This window comes from Gasterosteus aculeatus, chromosome 2, assembly GCF_964276395.1.
Source record: "Gasterosteus aculeatus chromosome 2, fGasAcu3.hap1.1, whole genome shotgun sequence".
NCBI classification, from domain to species: domain Eukaryota; kingdom Metazoa; phylum Chordata; class Actinopteri; order Perciformes; family Gasterosteidae; genus Gasterosteus; species Gasterosteus aculeatus.
The window spans coordinates 8,030,778-8,048,359 of NC_135689.1; the positions used below are offsets into that span (position 1 = coordinate 8,030,778).

The 17,582-nt window shown below is 45.3% G+C and overlaps 1 protein-coding gene across 2 annotated transcripts; it reads right to left on the minus strand.

The window, feature by feature from the left end:
• Positions 1–9,012: 9,012 nt before the first annotated feature.
• On the minus strand, positions 9,013–17,525 carry csrnp2 (cysteine-serine-rich nuclear protein 2). Of its 2 annotated transcripts, none has more exons than XM_040193527.2 (5): positions 16,782–17,525; positions 14,681–14,883; positions 14,301–14,563; positions 12,958–13,254; positions 9,013–12,561 (listed from the first exon to the last, which is right to left on the minus strand). In XM_040193527.2, the coding sequence occupies exons 2-5, from the start codon at positions 14,868–14,870 to the stop codon at positions 11,650–11,652; spliced, it is 1,662 nt and encodes a 553-aa protein (XP_040049461.2). In that variant the 5' UTR covers positions 14,871–14,883; positions 16,782–17,525; the 3' UTR covers positions 9,013–11,649. The 2 variants fall into 2 exon arrangements, with proteins under 2 accessions (XP_040049461.2, XP_040049462.2); XM_040193528.2 differs by having other exon boundaries at positions 14,711–14,883; positions 16,782–17,520.
• Positions 17,526–17,582: the final 57 nt, after the last annotated feature.

The following is a 17,582-nucleotide window of genomic DNA, read 5'->3' on the forward strand; positions in this document are numbered from 1 at the left end:
ATATAAATTCAAGCATAAGAGGTAGAAAGCTGAAAAGTCATAGCCCTCAAGCCAGAAAGGAGCTGAACATTTTAATATTTGAACGGTTTAAATAGCTGAAAGTGTGAAGGAGTTGAAAGGTGCCGCGGAAGAAATAGAAGAAGAAGCTGAAGAATAAAGATTCGAAGAACAATACTTGGAATGCATCGTTAATGCATTCCAACAATAAAGATTAGAAGAACAATACTTGGAATGCTTAAAGCATTCCAACTAATAAAGATTAGAAGAACAATACTTGGAATGCTTAAAGCATTCCAACTAATTAACATGGTCGGCCAACACCACTATTACGCTAACAAGGGGAAACCCTGGCTCTGTCTGCATGGAGGTTACAACCCCCCCCCCCCCCCCCCCTTCCAGCACCTCCAAAGCTCGGGGAAAAACAAACAAGATTAAACACGTTAATTGGCTTGCTGCTGGTGGGAACATTCCGCTAATTTTACCCTGCCTCCGATCTGTGGGACGATCTAAGCTGAGCCGCTGCTCATTGCTTCATAACTGTGAATAAAGGTACATTACCGAACTGTCTGATGGCCGAACCAGCCAGATGAACGCTGCACACGTGTCAGGAGTTTCCTCATGCTAACGTTTTGAGTCAGGTTTCTCTACCCAGATCCTGCGGACTTCTTCGCTCTACAGCTCAATTTTCCCGCAATTTTCTCCACGTGCAGGAACCCCGCCCCCCCCCCCACGCTGGGTTAACCAGGCACGCTCATTAGCACAGCATGGGGCTGTAGCTTCCGGTATTCTCTGATAGAGGCACACCCAGCTCCTATAGTGATTTAGAGGCGAGCACTGACAGGCACAGTTCTTAAACCTTCATATATTGCCTGCCACGATCCTGCAATTAGCGATCGTCTTCCTCCCCTGCAGCTCCACCTTTCTTGCTTTACACGTGATTTTACTGGTTTCTCGTCCTCCCCAACTTTAGTTCCATTAACAACTGAGTGCTGCGGAAAAGAGTCGTACGTAATTAAATAAATGAACATTTTTTAAGTCAGTGAGTTTCTTAAAGATGTGATTTGGTTTGCTGCCTGAAATTAGGTGATTGGTTTACACAAGCTGAACAAAACAAAACATGTAAGTATCCTAAACATTTCTTTGCCAGTGGGCTTCATTTTTGTCGACGGAAACGGCGCCGTGCTGCATTCTGGGGTTGGCGGACCCAGCTGCGCTCTCTATTTGTCAGCCATAAATCCACGCTTACACACACGCACGGAGAAATTGGAGGATTGCTGGCTCTAAACACGAACACGCCAGCATACATCCACCACGTAAATACAAGAACCGTGCCTCACGAGACTCCTCCATGATGACAAAGGAAGAAGAGAATCATTAAGGTAATGAAAGAGGAGCAGCTGCTAGTTCACCGACTGACTCACCGGCTTTTTACCCCGTAATCAGAAACAAAACAACGATTCAGGGGGAGAAAACAGACCTTCAGGTGATTCGACAAAGAGTTCGTTGATTCACCTGCCAGCTGCGGGCGAGGCTGTTCCGTGGCTGTGATTAGTGGAAGGCTGGCCGATGACCTCCCCTCTCTGGGTGAGTGGCCACACTCTGCAGGAGCTTAATGATGGGGCCTGAATACAAAGATGAAGACCTGCAGGGTCAGGGTCTTATGTCATTGGGGAAACTACACCGCCCTCTAATCTAGAGACACACATCAACAGTGCGTGTGTCGGGGGGGAAATGTGTGATTTAGCCGCTGAGCGCTTTAAAGTATTCACAGGCACAAGTTCTTGGCACTTTCATGTTGTTTTTCCTCCTCACAGCGATGGGGTGTGAAGACATTGCCATGAGGAAATCAATACCGCTGTTATCAGTATGCTAAATATGAAGCTAGAGTGACTTGCCAAAAGGAACTAATCATTTAACAGTTATCATGTTTACTATTTATTTGCAGGAGAGAAGTTCCATAGAAAGTAATGTAATGGTAAGTTTTTTTCGGAGAGAAAATGTTTTCAGTGATTATCTGAATTCCAGTCACCTGTTTACAAATATCTCAAAACCTGGATAAATTAAACCAAAGCTTTTTGCAAAAACAATCTCCCACCAAGGACCAGCATTTGGTTACATCATCATCCCATCATCCCTTCATCCGCAGATGAAGTTTGCTAAAACTCCCTTCATGGGAAACTTTAGTAACTTGGGTAAACCCTCCCTTTAAGGAGCGCGGTGTCGAAATCACTTCCATCAAAGAGGAATAAACCTTTTAAAAGTTGGGGAAGAAACCTTTCAGCTGAGGGTATGAAATGTGGGGAATACAGGTCCCTCCCTGGGAGGGCAGCCATGCATCACCTCAGAGACGAGCTAGCATAGCATCTTAAAACCCTGCAGCAGTCTAACACTAAATATATACAGCCATCTGTATAAGATCTAATCTCGATGTTTTATTAGGAGAGGAACAAAGGACTAATTGCGTCTAATCCAAACTTTTGTGCTCAATCCAAACAATGACTTTTCAGTGCTACAACCGCAAAAGAAAGGGACGGCCTGTGGGAAATGAGGCAGATCACTGCATATTCTAATCATTAACCACCTAGTTGATCTACAGTTCACGTTACTTCACCAAGAATTTACGGCGGTTTGCCTTCTCTCTCTCTCTCTCTCTCTCTCCGCCCTCGACCTTAAGTTAATCTCTGGGAGAGCGTTTTGGGTTTCTATTGAAATATTTCATCAGCTCCCGGTATGCCGTCTGACACGGGAGTCAAGTCAATCTGGACACAGATCACAGCGGAGTCCTCTGATGTTTTTTGTTTTTTTCCCAGTCTCAGTTAACTCTTGAAAACCCAGACAAACGAAGATCCCCAGCAACAAGATTTCTTGGTGATTCCCTGAAGGGGGTCGATGGGTGAGCCGCCGGATCTCACCGGAGTGCTGAACCATTACATTTTGTCTGGGAGCAGCTGGGAGTGTCCGATCCTTCAGGCCAGAAGAAGGAGATCAAATTGACATTCAACAGTTCAGCTGTCTTTTAGAACAGGGAAATGTGTCGCCTTCTGTCCTGTAGTCTTTAATTCACGCTCGGTTCCCTTGCAAGTCATTTGTCTGAAACATAAACTCCAGGACCCAGAAGGAAGGAAGGAAGAGCAGAGTAAACAGAAACCAATGAGCCATTCCAGAGCGTTCTCCGTTACCGATTGCTAAAACTAAAAACTTGACATCAGCTCACAGGTGCAGAGCAGATATTTAAAAACACAAACCATGAACAACCTCACATTACTCAGTTCACAAGTCAAAACGGATGTTGCTCAGGGTCCAGAAGAGGAGTTCACTGATACTTTCACTCTTTCTGAGGGGATCCTCTTTCCACTAAAACCCTTGAGAGAGGCTATAAATAATGTTCTCAAGTCATCCTTGAGGCGTAATTAATTTTCAGCAGTAGTTCCCATGTGATGAAGCGCTGCCGTGTTATGACAAGCCACTCAATCAGGTCCATCACCTGTTGGAGTCATGCTGTGGACGTTTTCCCAGCAGTAACCGGAGAGCTACGGAGGACTAAAACTGCATGGGACAATAATAAAGAAAATTAAATAATACAGAAAGGTTTAATTAAATGTATAAATGATCAAATAAATTAACCGATTAATTTGAAAATAAAATTAAACTATATAAGTTTTTATTAACTTTCCGTAGGTATTTATCAAATTCACAGGTTTCACATTCCCCACTACAAGTATGGCAAAGATGTAGAAATACAATTTAAAATCAGCAACAAGAGACCAGAAAGTTCATATTAGTTGAAAAATAAACATAAATAAATATAAAAGTATAACAATTTCACATATTATATATTATTTTATTTGGATATTCATTCATTGATAAATTAACCTGCACTTTTGATGGTTGAGTATATGGTTTGTATATCAGATCATTTTTAGTTAAGTTAACGAGCTTCATTTAAAAACAGAAAAAAAAACTTTTTCCTTTGAAACCAGAACTTTTAATAACAGGAAAAAAACACCAAAAAGCTATTTTGTGAATTTAAAACAAGTTGATACTAGAAAGCAAACCATCTGTTACATTTGATTCCATCACTTGAATCACTCTAAGCCAAGCAGTTATCTAAGATAAAAGATTCTTTATCAGCTTCACACTAAAGTGCACCTGTAACCTTTTGCAGCACGTTTCCTGATTCCACCCTTTCGGATTGTTCCACACATGGAAAGCGCCCTCGGACGTCCCTAACACACTCCTCTGCTTCTGCATATATGTTTCCATGACAGAAAGTTTTAGCCCAACACACACACACACACACACGCACACACACACACACACACACACACACACACACACAGGCACACACTCGGTGTGGAAACTCTTCGTCACAGAGACGACAGGCCAAAGCGTTGTTTTCACATGTCGACCAGTGAAGCCCTTTGTTACAGGAAATGACGACATTTGGGCAAAACCATCAAAATACAAGAGCGCTACTGAAAACTGAACTATAAAATTCACCACCGACTGACCCCTGCTGAGAGTGATTATCAGTGCCAGTTTTTACCCAGCAAGAGAAAGAAAAAAACACAAAACAGTACTGTAGGAATATGGTATTAATTAAGGCAGGGGGGTGACTCTCCAGTCGTGATGGGGGGGTTGACTTTTGCCACTAAGCAATGAGGGACTTTTATGTGATTCACTTAATTGTCCATTGGGGAGTAGGGCACATGGAAAGGAAGTGATTCCACATCCTTTCCCAGATATGCAGAAAAACATGATATTCTTCTTATTCCCACCGCATCTGAAACATGAAGTCTGAACACCACAGGCTGTTGATCATGTGACCCCAACGGCACAGCATCGAGGTCATGAGCAGAACCGAGTGCTTACAGAACTGTTAGAAAGTGCAATTAGAATATAAAACATTATTTGACCTGCTGTAATGCCGTGAATAAAATAGATGTAATCATGTAAGTAAATACAGTCAACAACCAACATAATTCTACACTTTCAACAAAATAAAAGCCAGTTTTGTTTCTTCAGAAGGTCCCACTGTAGATGCAGATTCCTCTTTCTACAAATACTTCTTATATGAAGTCACCTTTCTTCTCTCTGAGGTTTCCCCGCTGGTTGTTGTTATGAGGCTATGGAAGCATATATATATATTTAAACCTCCACCTCCAGGGAAGCCGGGCCCGCCGCCAGTTGCTTAGCTAATGGGATGATTTTTATTACAGGACCGAAAGGATGCGAGAACACGGAATAAAAACACATGCACGGGGCAGAAACTGCCTGCTATTTATTCCTCCACAGTGTATGGACCTTTAGATTTTTCCTTGGGGAACTTGGATGTAGCCGGGATGGACATGTCCTTTGGGGACCTGCAGGCAGAGCAAGACGCACCATCTTTTACACAGCTGTGGACACACAGCTGTTTTTCTGGTGCTGCTTTGAATCACTCGACTACGCTGCCGTGCTTTGCTTTTGTTCAGTTTCCACTTGTTGCCAGTCCTGGCGGTGCCATCTTGCACCCAAAGACTGATGACTTAATAGAAATCTTCTGGTTTTAGCCTCACTGTGTTGTTACACGTGGATGCACAGAGAAAACTATCCCAAATGACAAATTAAAAGCTTTTACTTTGAAAGCAAAAAAAAGCTGATTAAATGGATATGAATGAAGTAAATAATAGAGCAATAGAATTCAACAGCACTGCAGACTGCATCTTCTAAAATGATAGTAAACATTATCGTCATGTATTGGAGGACTGTTGTGTTAGACTGCATTCATTTTACCGAATAAACTGTCAAATGAGTGATATACTTTGATTTATGAATAATCACATAATCTCAGCAGCACTTAAAGAGGCTTCTCATCCTCTGAACACATAAATACAGACAAGCCTTGTCTAGAATAAAGCTGCCTGCTACCATTTAAAAACCCACTGATACTTGCTACTTCTTCCTGTTAGCAGCCCATCCCCCTCCTTCTGTGGCAACAGCCAGCTGTTACTGGGAAAATCATGATAAATGGGAATTTCCTTAGTAATACCTTAAATGGATCAATATTTTGGGAAATCCATATATGGATTTTGTAAGTGCCCTCACTTAGATCGCTTTTGGAAGTAGATATTTGGTTTATTTGATAAAATATTTGCTTCCCAGAGTCCCAGTTTCTGATAAGCAGCCATCCTTGAGGCATCCCCGCAGTGATGTGCAGGAAAAGGCGCCCGTAGAGCGAGCACACTCGCGTTTCCTTCCTCCACCTTCCGCCAAAACCTGGCGTTTTTTATATTATATACTATAAATATTTACTACCACTAGATAAGTTGTATTCCTATTCAGTAGAGTGGAATCTGATTTTTTTTTACTTCATACAAAAAAACTAAGAAAATCAATCCAATGTGATATAATGCCTTGACATTAGCATGAGCAAGTCAGTATTATAATTTAAGCATTTGTGCTTGTATTGTGCGTGTATTGCATTTTGCTAACGAGCACCACATATGTAGACTGTCTATGTTGATGGATTGTCCGTGCACTTTTGGAGCAGCTTTTGGTTTTGTTTTAAAGTTCACGGCCCTCATTGTTTATTTTATCCCAATTTCTGTCCCGAGCGCACAGAGTGGACGTTGTGTCGGAGGGTCTTACTCAGTTCAGCCATGCAGCATGTGAGGAGCACGGCAGCGGACCAGCAGAAATACCGTGAGCTGGTTTTATGAATAGTGCCATTTAAAAGGGATTGGTTTCGGTGAAGGCCTTATGATGCCCCAGAACTGGCGTCACAGAGAGAGAGGGAAAGAGGGAGCATTCTTTCCAGGCGCTGGAGCAGCACTTACAGACGGGTAGACTGGAGTGAAGGGGTGATGGCATCTTTCCATCTCACGTACGTCACTCCTAAGGCCCAGTTGTTCTAGATGGCTCGGCCCAGTCACAACAGTCGTATTAAAGCCCAGATAAAGCTTTTGTTTTGCACATCTGTCAACACACACTCGGACGGCTCTGGGAGGGTTCTCTCCTCTGATTGTGAAGTGTTTGGTTTTTAATGGCCTCTCCAAATATTTCCACGGGCTCCAGATTGGTCTCCATCATCAACCCTGGTAGCTATCAGGCCCGGCTGAGTCCTTCCGGCCATTGGATGAGTGAAACAATAGAAAGCAAGAGACCGGAAGGGTAAAACAGATGATGCATAGTTCTGGTATCGGTGGACTGCAGCCACAATTGTTCCAGAGGTTCCAGAGGTAATTTGTTCCTGCACGTTTGTGATATTGTGTCTGGGCTTGGACTGAATGATGGCACGTGGTGACTGGCATTGATGACTAGGGGAATTTTTAGTCAAAGTTGTCGTTTGAGCCACTATTGTTTGTACCGGGGGCCAACGGTATTTGGTATCGGTCATGGCAGTGAGTGTGTATCCTGCAGAGCAACTTCCTGCCATTGAAGTAAGCAAGTATTTTGCCAAACACGGTCAGTGGTTGTACACAGTGAAACGCGAGAGACCACCTTGAAACTGTAAGACAGCACAGGCGATTAAAAGATGTTACTGCCTGCTGGTGATTATTCTGAGGGATCAAAGCCAGTTCAGTAGGAGTGGAAAGCTACACGCAGGTTTGAGAAAGTGGCATCACATAGTAAATTAAACCCGTTGAGCTTTATCTCCAGATGTACGATGATCCTTTGGCATGGATAAGATGCAATGCCTCAATTTCAGAGGAACAACTGCAGTGAATAAGTCCTCTGTGTGACACACATGGGGAGAGCAGGTTGCCTTTAGAAGGAGTGCAGCGAGTGTGACGCTTACATTTATAAGGACAATGTGATGTAAGGTTTAAAAATTAAAGCCCTTCAAACTCACATTTGTGAGCAATAAAAGAATAAATTAAAAAAAGACAGACTCCTGAAATGAGCCCCTCAACTGCATCTGGTGCTAGGGCAATATAAAAATAAAAGATGTCAGTTGTAGGTAGAGGCCCTCCCCTAGTGGTCAGAGAGTGTACTGCATCCAGCAGACAGTCTGTCATGACCTCCAGTGTCTGGACAAGGACACATTTAATGACACAACTTCACACTGGGGCTTCTTTGGGTTCCAAAGCAAATACTGCCTCCATGACACGGTTGCATCTCACACCCGAGTCACAGCTCCTTACTGTCAGAAACTACAGAGTGGCTAATGGGGAAAAAAATGCCAGACTAGCAGAAGCAGACTTTATCGTTATCGGCAAGGTGGGCAGCTCAACAAAAGCTCACAAACAGCTGTGTGTTACGATGATTATGCATTGCTCATTGTAAACACAGGTGCGATTAATAACGTTAATCATGGCGCTCTTTTGCGTGGTCGAGCCGGGCCCCGCGATTGTGCCGACTGAATGAGGATGATGCAGAAAATAGAATGAACCATGGTGAGCTCAGGTGCAACTCTCATTTTGTCAATTTACCTTCACGATTATACCTGTTTTACCTGCCGTGACACGTCAGAACGGCTGCCCTGTGTAGGGGCCTATCGGACCGCCTCTTGAGTTATTCGCAGTCTGAAACATCAGTAAAATACACATAACAGAAGTATTTCTCAGACAGCAGAGTACCAAGTGATTTGTCTGTTTCGCTGACGGTTACGTTACTCTACTCGCGAGGGGACAACGCAGCTCATGCAGTCTGCCTCCAGTTGCAGTGAAGAAGAGATGCGATTGCACAGTGACCCGTGGAGGACGACGGAGCCCCCCGTTCACCCGTCTCATTAAAGTCTAATAATATTGAGCTTGTCGCGTGGCGCATTGGCTCATTGAGTCTGCAGCAAAACACTCCCATTATGCAGTAGATCTGGTTCATTGTTCATGAGACACGCAGAGGACATAGAAAGGTATTACTTGCATTATAGCTAGATTCTATATCTAAATAATAGTTTGCGCTGTCTCCTTAAATTAACAGTCGGTTTCCCCTGCTGCCTCCTGCAATGCAGTCTATGATTGAGAACGGTGAAATCACGAAAATTGATTAATTACATGCTTAAATCAACACAACAGGCATAACACATTATCCTTTTTCAAGTGAGTGTTTTATTCTTTTTATTTTGTATAAAAAAAAACAAAAAAAACTTTTGTCCACAGTTAGCATGAGAGTAGTCCCCATAGCTTTTAGATAGTCTAAACGTGTTATTGTTTACAACAATCGCACACCCCTCTCACACAGAGAAACACACAATCACGTAGTGTAATGGTGTTGGTTTGATGGCAGTGGTCCCAAACCTTTGTCTATCAAAAGAAAGCCAAGGACAACAACAGGCAGCTTCTAATCATCACCATTCTAAAAGACGGTATGATGTCAAGGCGAGTCACGTGAAACACACAAAAGGCCGACAATTAATCCTAACCCTCACAATAACTACGCCGCTTTGTTAAAACGTGATGCTTGAGAGCATCTGCTAATTAGGTTTGAAACCACTGCTTTGGTGCAACTGTTAAGCAGATTCATATTAAGAAAGTTGAAAAAAATGATAATAAAAAGGCAAAGAAATACATCAGGCATCTCGTACACGGCGGCACATCTTGTGTTTGACAAGTTGTCGCCCAAAAAGCAGCTGCGATATTAGGGATCAAAACAAAAGGACTGGTTTAGTGTTAGAAGACTCAGCATACTTACGCACATCAGTATTAGTCTGACATATCTTAAACAAACACATTTAAAGACAGAACACACACACCTCACTCCAGAATGGCCGCATTAATGATTTGCCGTCTGAGGGGTCGGGGGGCTCGGGGAGGGGGGGCAAAGCAGTGGATTGTAAATCTGTAACATCAGCATCTTTCAGGAATAAAATATGTATGCTCACTAATATTCCCCCTTTAGTCATAATACAGTACATACACATGTACATGCACACGTAGGATAGTCTTTCTCTCTCACTTTGACACGCTAATGTAAAGTACACACATACTGTACAGCTTAAACATAAAATATACAAATTCAGGTTGTTTTTCATCTGTTTCATAAATTAGTAAAATCACATCATTTTGTATAACTACTCTTTAAATGCTATTTTCTCACGAATTTGACTTGATCCATTTCGTCCTTATAGCATCTCGCCCTTTTAACAAGTATACTTATTAAGTATACTTATTAAAAGAGGCGAAGGCCTTGGAAGATCTGTTCTGGAATTTCACATGACTACATGGTTTTACGGGTGTGGCAGAAGCCCATGAAAGCAATTTCCTGTCATACAAAAGTAGGAAGGACTGCGAGGACTTCAAACCAACAGTATCTAATCCACAAACACACAAATAATAAGTAATATCAGATCATTGTAACTACATTTAACTGCATTGCACATGCAGCCCGAGGCGAGCCAGAGCAACCACTAAGGCCAGTGTTAGTCTGCCGCTCTGTGTTGATGTACCTTCATTACAGCAGAGCCAAAACACCCTCTGTTCACAATGTGTATGCAGATTCTTTTTAAAAGAAGAAAAAAGCAGCAACCTCGGCTCCGTCTTGCACATTGCAAACACATATACAGTACACAAATACAAGTATTTCCAGGATTATTAGGTATATTTGTGAGGGATGATACTCAGAGGCCTTGGTTTGGCTTGATGGCACTTGTTCGCCGCGACTACAGGGCTCAAAACCCACTTCGAAAGCAGCCGGCTGGCAAACAGGCATCAGCTCAAACCGGACATTTTTATGATTTCGAGTATAAGATGCAATGCAGTTGCACGTCAGCCTAAATCTTGTGGATGGCCGTTCATCGGCTCGCCGATGGCTTTCGGCGGCTCACGCAGCCTCCGCCTCTACGTGCTCCCCGGCTGCCTGCGAGCGAGCGGACTTATGGAGGCGTCGGGTAAGTGCTCTGACACAGATGACACCGGGATGCTTCACAAATGTCCCTCTTTGTGTTACGTTCAGCTGTATTCTTCTTTATCGGTATGATCAATTTGCACTCTCATTTGTGTGGGGGGGGGGCTTCCTTTAAACTTTTCACAGTCAATCACCATTGTCTCTCGTATAGATGACCGTGCGCATGCTATTAAACGCACCCGCGTGAGTGCGCCGTTGTCACATGCAGCGTTGTCTGGTCCTGACTGTAACAGAAATGTTTTAATATTACTAATTCAAGAAATGTTATTAAAACAAATACGTGTTTGTGGGTGCACGTTTGGCTGTCTGTTCAAAATTGCTTGATCATTTCTCAAAAACGCTTGCCAATGGCCCTGAATTAACCAAGCTTCCTGCACGCTGCAAAGAAGTTAGTGTTTAGTGTTGATAGTGTTAAACATCATCAAACAAAAGGCTTATGTCAGCATTCACACATTGTATTTTTCAGTTTTTTTGCTACGTTGGAAATGAACAAAGCCCCACTTCCTACACACAAATGTTTCTTATGTTTTCATATCCATTAAGGCCGCATTCATCACCCCCAAGAGAATAATGTACAATGTCGCCTTGTAACTGCATCCATAATACTTCTGGGGAGTGGCCTGTATGTGCTTTCAGCTTTCCCCTTCCCTCACGTATTGTAGTACTCAGCCTCCACATAATTCAGTCGCTACAGGGGATTGTGACCTGTAATATTTTCGATGATAAGCAGTGATAAATGTGAAACGTGTATTTTCTTTTTTTTCTCTCCATCTTTCACCTTAGATGAAGCTGTTGTGCAAAACATCTGCAGAGAAGCTTAAACTAAACTTCGGGAGGCAGCGGATTCACTTCCGCCACCAAGCACGACTCCCGTTGGCAGTGCACTTGGGAGAGGCTCCGCTGGGGGCTCGGGGGCCTCTCCTCCACCGCTACCGCGCTGCCCCCCGAGCGCAGAATCACACCGGTCAAAGACTTTCCTAAACTCTGCCTGTATTCGATCTCTTCAGGCTTGCGAACCTTTGACTCCTCCTCCTCCTCTCCTCCTCCTCTTGCTCGTTTCCTTTCTTCTCCTGCGTGCGGTTGAGCCTCCTCTGCTCTGGGTCGGGCCTCAAAGGCCTCGGGCTCTATGGGGCTGAGCTGGTAGTAGAGGAGAGAGGTGGATTCCTTGAGGAGTTCAGAGGGGCTCTCCTCCTGGTTGTCGGTGACGCAGAGGACCGTGGCCCCCGTGGGGAAGGGCCCCTGCAGGAGGACCTGCTCCGCGCCCAGCGCATCCGCCTGCTCGGGCAGCCGCCCTCCCAAAGCACCGGGCAGGAGGCAGAGAGGCTGCTCAGCCAGACCTCCGGTCTCCTCCCTCTCCCGCCTCTCCTGCTCCTCGGCGCTCTGCAGGTGCAACACGGCTATCTCGTTTTCCCGCTCCAGAATGTCCTGCTCCGCCAGGAGATCCTGAACCTCCACCGCGGCCTGCGACTCGCTCACCTTCAGCTCAGAGTCCAGGCCGGCGACCAGAGGGAGGTCGGGAGAAGCGGGGCAAGTGGAGGAGGGGGAGGACATGTGGTCAGAATCGGCGTACTGGTCTCCGGGCCCTTGGATCAGCATCCTCCTCTTCTCCAGGTCCAGCTTCATGACGGTGTGCAGGTAGTGAGTTCTGACGCGCAGGGGGTTGAACTCGATGCGGCCCGCTGCGTTGCCGCATCCATCCCTGGAGCAGCCACATGGGAATGACATCCGATCCACCTGGGGATGAAAGTTTGATTTTACTACAAGAGGAGAAGGTCACCGACTCATATAGCCAAGTGCTAAACTAGTAAGGGAGAGAGAAAATCAGGTTACTGTATGATAAATTGGGTTGAGATGGGGAAGGTAGCAACAATTTTGGATGTCTGGAACATTGAAACCATCAAAGGTTTAAGGTTTATTATCAGAGTAGAGTTATTTCAGTATGTTGTAGCTCTGAACAATAAAGAGAGATACAGCCTTTATTGTAATAAATTACAGTAGCCATCAGTTTTGGGCCCAAAAAAGGCCCTTGGAAACAGGAAGTATGGATATCAGGGCACACATGATGTACTGAGCATTGAAACCTCCTACGAGCCTCGGCTGGCGGCACAGCGGCATCTTCTCGGCCCTCACCTGGCACTTGATGCCGGCCTGGCTGCAGCCGCAGTGGCGAGGGTCGCAGTACAAGCGGCAGTCGCAGCCGCATTCCTCCCGCGAGAGGCGGATGGTTCTGAGGTCAGATTTCTCCCGGGCGTCTATGCGGGCGATGCCGGAGGCCCGCAGCAGGGCCCGCCGGCGCTTTGTGGGCAGCGGCTGTAGGAAGAAGCAGTCGTCCACCTCCACGCCGTCCACGTCCAGGTCCTCGTCCGATACGTCCTCCAGAGTCAGCAGGTCCGCCTGAGCGCACTCCACCGTGCCGTTCCTCGTCAGCTGTGGGTGACAGTCGTGAGTGGGAGAGCGGAGCCCTATTTAAAGCTCGAGTGCAGCAGAATTATCCATCTGAAAAGTTTCCATGAAAAGGCAAGGAAATGCATTTTGTAACCAGAGCCATCGTCTGACGGGCAGCGGCTGTATAGTTGGTCTGAAGTAAGAACGGCTTGGGGAGACATGTTGTCTAAAAGGAGAGTGAGCGTGATTAAGAGAGAGAGAAGTTCAATTGAAATTACAATACAGCAAGTGTAGAGTATTTAAATTCAGCATAGATCCTTTATCTAAGTAAAGACACCAGCTACAATGTGAAAATACACGATCCAAATGGAAAGTCCTTCAATAAAATTGCACATAACTAAATATAGATAGATATAACAGACAGAATATTGGGCTGGGGTTCATAGCCAGTATTTTACTGCCAAAGCTAATTAGAGTTGTATTCATTCAATATTTCAAACTTTTTAAAAGAAACATTTGATGCGTCTTGAGATAATTAATGCTGAAGAACACGAAACGGTTCTGCTCAGCAAATGTTTTGGGACTTCTTCTGAGGACTTTTGGGGGAGTTTTACCCATAGAAATGAAATAGGAGAAAAACGGACATTCCCATTCAGATCCACTTGGCAGGATGGTCGGAGCGGCGGCTCATTTTTTATGTGCGGCATTGCGACCGCTGTAACAGATTTCTTTTGTAAAAGTAAGACACATGTGTGGCAAGAAGCTGAGTCACTGAGGGGAGGATCTGTAGTAAGGACTACGATAGGCAGGGAGGTAACATCGTTAACCGTACAGAGGAAATGAATCAAATTTACTGGAGTAGGAAACCACATTAGATGGATAATGTACATTTAGAAAAGGAACCTGTAAGATATCATGTATAAATATTAAGTAACCTCCCACCACAGCAAATGGAGAAACAATTTGCTTTTCGAGTGAGAAGCAAATAAGTAACAAGTGAAACACGGCTCATGAAAACAAAACAAGCTGAATCTCCGTCATTCAAAGCAGAGACGCCGCCGATGACGCCCCGGCCTGCTGCGACGTACCTTCATCTTGCGGGCGTTGAGCTTCTCCTGGCGCAGGTGCTGGCGCAGCGTGTGCCGGTGGCTGGAGTCCTGTTCGCGGGCGAACTCGCCCAGCGTGTAGTGCCGGATGGAGGAGTGGTGGCGGGCCATGCCCAAAGAGCTGCCCCCCTGGCTGGGCACGCTGGTGAACCCCTGCCGCCGGGGGAAGTAGTACACCGTCACCACGTCGAAACGCACCCGCTTCCCCCCCGGTGACGGCTTGTGCTGGCGGAGGATGGAGGTGGCTGGAGTTGGGAAAAGGTGTGGGGCGGGGGGCATTTGGGCTGCAATGTTACACACGAGTAATCGACACAAACTCATACTAATGAATGGTCCGAGTGGGGTTTTTAAGAGTGTATTGCCTTTAACGTTTGTCTCCTGCTGTTCCTTACGGGTAAATGCAGTGCTGGAAGGCGGGTTGAGGCTGTCGCAGCTGTCGGCGCTGTCGCTGCTGGAGATGTCATCGTCGGAGTCTTTAGGTGTGGAGAATGGAGAGTTGTTGTCCACCTCTTCATATCTTCGTTTGAGGCTGAGGGACGAACCTGCCTCCATGGAGACGTGTTGTCTGAGGGCACGGAGGCACGGGCGGATTACTGAGCGGGCCTACCGGGTACAGGCCCCAGGGGCTCAGGGTGTCACCGCCCCCCCACCCACCCACCCACATCTCCTGCCTGGACCCAAAAGTATCCCTCAAAGAGACACGTATTATTCGCCAGGAGGAGAATCAAAGGAACTCACAAGGATAATCGCGACAAATAATAACAAGGGATGGAAAAATCACAAAAAAATAAATGACTAGATACACAAAATGACCACAAAAAGAAGATGTCTGTATGTCTTGCTCCATTGTAGGAGAGGGGAGAGGGGGGGGGGGGGGGGGGCTTTAGCAGGTATGCGCTTAGAGGCCCTTTGAATAATAATCCACCTACACAGAGGAGCACAAAGGCAAGAACACTCGTTCTTTAGTAAATGAGAACCAAAAGATGTGGGAAAAGTGCCGCTCGTGGTGGATGATTCAAAACCCTTTGATCAATGAGCGGGAGAGTGCGTCTTATTTGTTGGTGTCTTATAGTATTCACTAAATGAACGGCTTAAAGACAAACTGTTCCCGCGTCAGGAAGAAAAACAAACCGGTAACATCCGCTGTTTTGTCTCCTTTCATCTGTCATCTGTATTTCAGCTCCATCATTTCCTCCCCCCCTCCTCTCCTCCTCTCCCCCCATCTCACATGAAATGCTTTGAAATCATGAAGTCTAGAAACGTCCCCATGGCAACTAGGAAAGCATGGTTAATGCACAGAGCACTGAAGCGAATGATCTTGATGCCTTCTAACTCTTTTTTTAAAATTTTGCATATAGTTCTGCTATAAACAACGCGGAGGGGGTCGACACCATTGAATCGGTGGAGGTCAATCAAGGTTAATGTTATATTTTGGTCTGTGTTGAAACTACATTTCACCAAGTGATTTCAATCCAAATAAATGAAAAATCATGCCGACATTCCACAAAGACAGCGTGCTCAAGATCAGCTGGTCATATTATCCCTTAATACAGGTAATTACTGGTTTACTTTGCAACTCTACGTCTCTATGAGGCCCTTTTTTAACTGGGTCTGGGTTAACATGTCACATGCTTCTGACAGCCGAGTGTTGCATCTTGACTCATTATTCGGACGACTCCAAATAAGGCATTTCTTTTCAAGTTCTCAAAGGAAAAAAAAACCCAGCCCTAAAAGGACTAATGAGCATTCCACAATCGTACAGCATAGTTTGTCTTCAAGCTTAATAGAGAAACAACGGTGAGCTGCTCCGAGTACAGTGAACAATGATCCGACTGCAGCCGGAGTCATTTTGCTGAGACGTGTGAACAAGTGAAAGAAAATAGGATGCAATGTCTCAAACTAAGACGATGACACCATGTTTTAATCCATGCCTTGGAGCATAATGGATGGATGCTGTAGCTGTAATCATTTAAACTGCAGTCAAATTCAGATTTGAATGTGGATTTCTCATCTATGTTGCAATTTTGAATAGTATTATTTTTTTTAAATCTTCATCTGTTGTATTTAATTCATCTGAAGGGGCTGCAACGTCTTCACGTGTTCGGCCGAGATGCTCCTACGCTTAAAGCCAGAATGTGAACCACGTTCCACATGGGGACCCCCAGCATGAATGGGGCAAATAGAGCACAGGCTGAATTTTGATGGCAGGCTCAATTCCCTGGTGGAGATCCGGCTCACCCTGCTGCTGCTGCTCTAAAAGGAAGGAGTTGAATAGAATCACTGTGACTTCTTAGCACGTTGTTCACCTTCAGAGCTGGTGGGTATTTAACTGTGTGCATGCAGCGAATGACTGTTGGATGGGGGGGGGGAGAGGTATCCGAGTAATAGGCAACAGCTCAACCGCCCTCTCTCCAGTTTACCAGTTACCCACACACACACACACGAAATACTAAACTCTCTTACCTGGGATACAAACAGGGACCCTTGTTCCAACCAACTCGTAGTGGGTCGTCTCCTCGTCTCCCTTTCCAAAATGTTGGCTGCACATCAATCTTTTAACGCCCTATGAGTTGCTTTTTGCTGGTGTTGGGGTTTGGCCGCGGTGCAAATGGAAACAAAGTAAATGTGGCCGAAATCGACTTGTCAAATTTTTTTTTGCGACACTTGAACGTGTCTGCGCCGGGCTACTTGTGCTCCGTGCTCATTGTTCTGCACACTGATCTGTCGCGGGTTGGTGGTCGGTGTTCGGGGGTGGGGGGGCGGTCAGAGAGCCGGAGAGCTGTGTGGTAGACCTGTGTGGCTTTATTTAAAAATGTTGCATGTCTTTCTGTTTAGAAGAAAACGGGCAGGCTGCAGAAAGAGGGAACGTCATAGGATCGGCTGCGATTTACTTCCAGACATTTTGGGTGCAACGTGAATAATTTAAGTAAGCCGAATCTCTTATCTTCCTGATGTAGTATAAAAAAAAATGCTTGCGATGGAGAAATCCGCTGACATCTGTGTTCGTTTATCCTTCTTTCTCGCCGGGGCGGGTTCAGTCGGCGGTGCTCGTTTCGTTGTTGTCTCGCATTTTACGCGGAATTTGGCCGCTTGTTTCCCTTCAGATTGGTGTCAAAATGTTGCAACGAGAAGACGCCTTTCTCCCCGTTTCGCCGTCGGCCCGGCCCCGTTTGTTACCATGTAACAATGGAGGAAGAAATCCTTCCCTGTAACCGTATATATACTTATTGTGACATCACCGGCATGCCGTGCACCGGGGCATGC

Excerpts from the sequence above, each read along its gene's own strand:
- csrnp2 (XM_040193527.2), bottom strand. The coding sequence starts at position 14,870 with ATGGAGGCAGGTTCGTCCCTCAGCCTCAAACGAAGATATGAAGAGGTG. Across the intron at positions 13,255-14,300 it reads TCAACGCCCGCAAGATGAAG|CTGACGAGGAACGGCACGGT; the intron begins GTACGTCGCAGC and ends TGTCACCCACAG. Across the intron at positions 12,562-12,957 it reads AGGCCGGCATCAAGTGCCAG|GTGGATCGGATGTCATTCCC; the intron begins GTGAGGGCCGAG and ends TTTCATCCCCAG.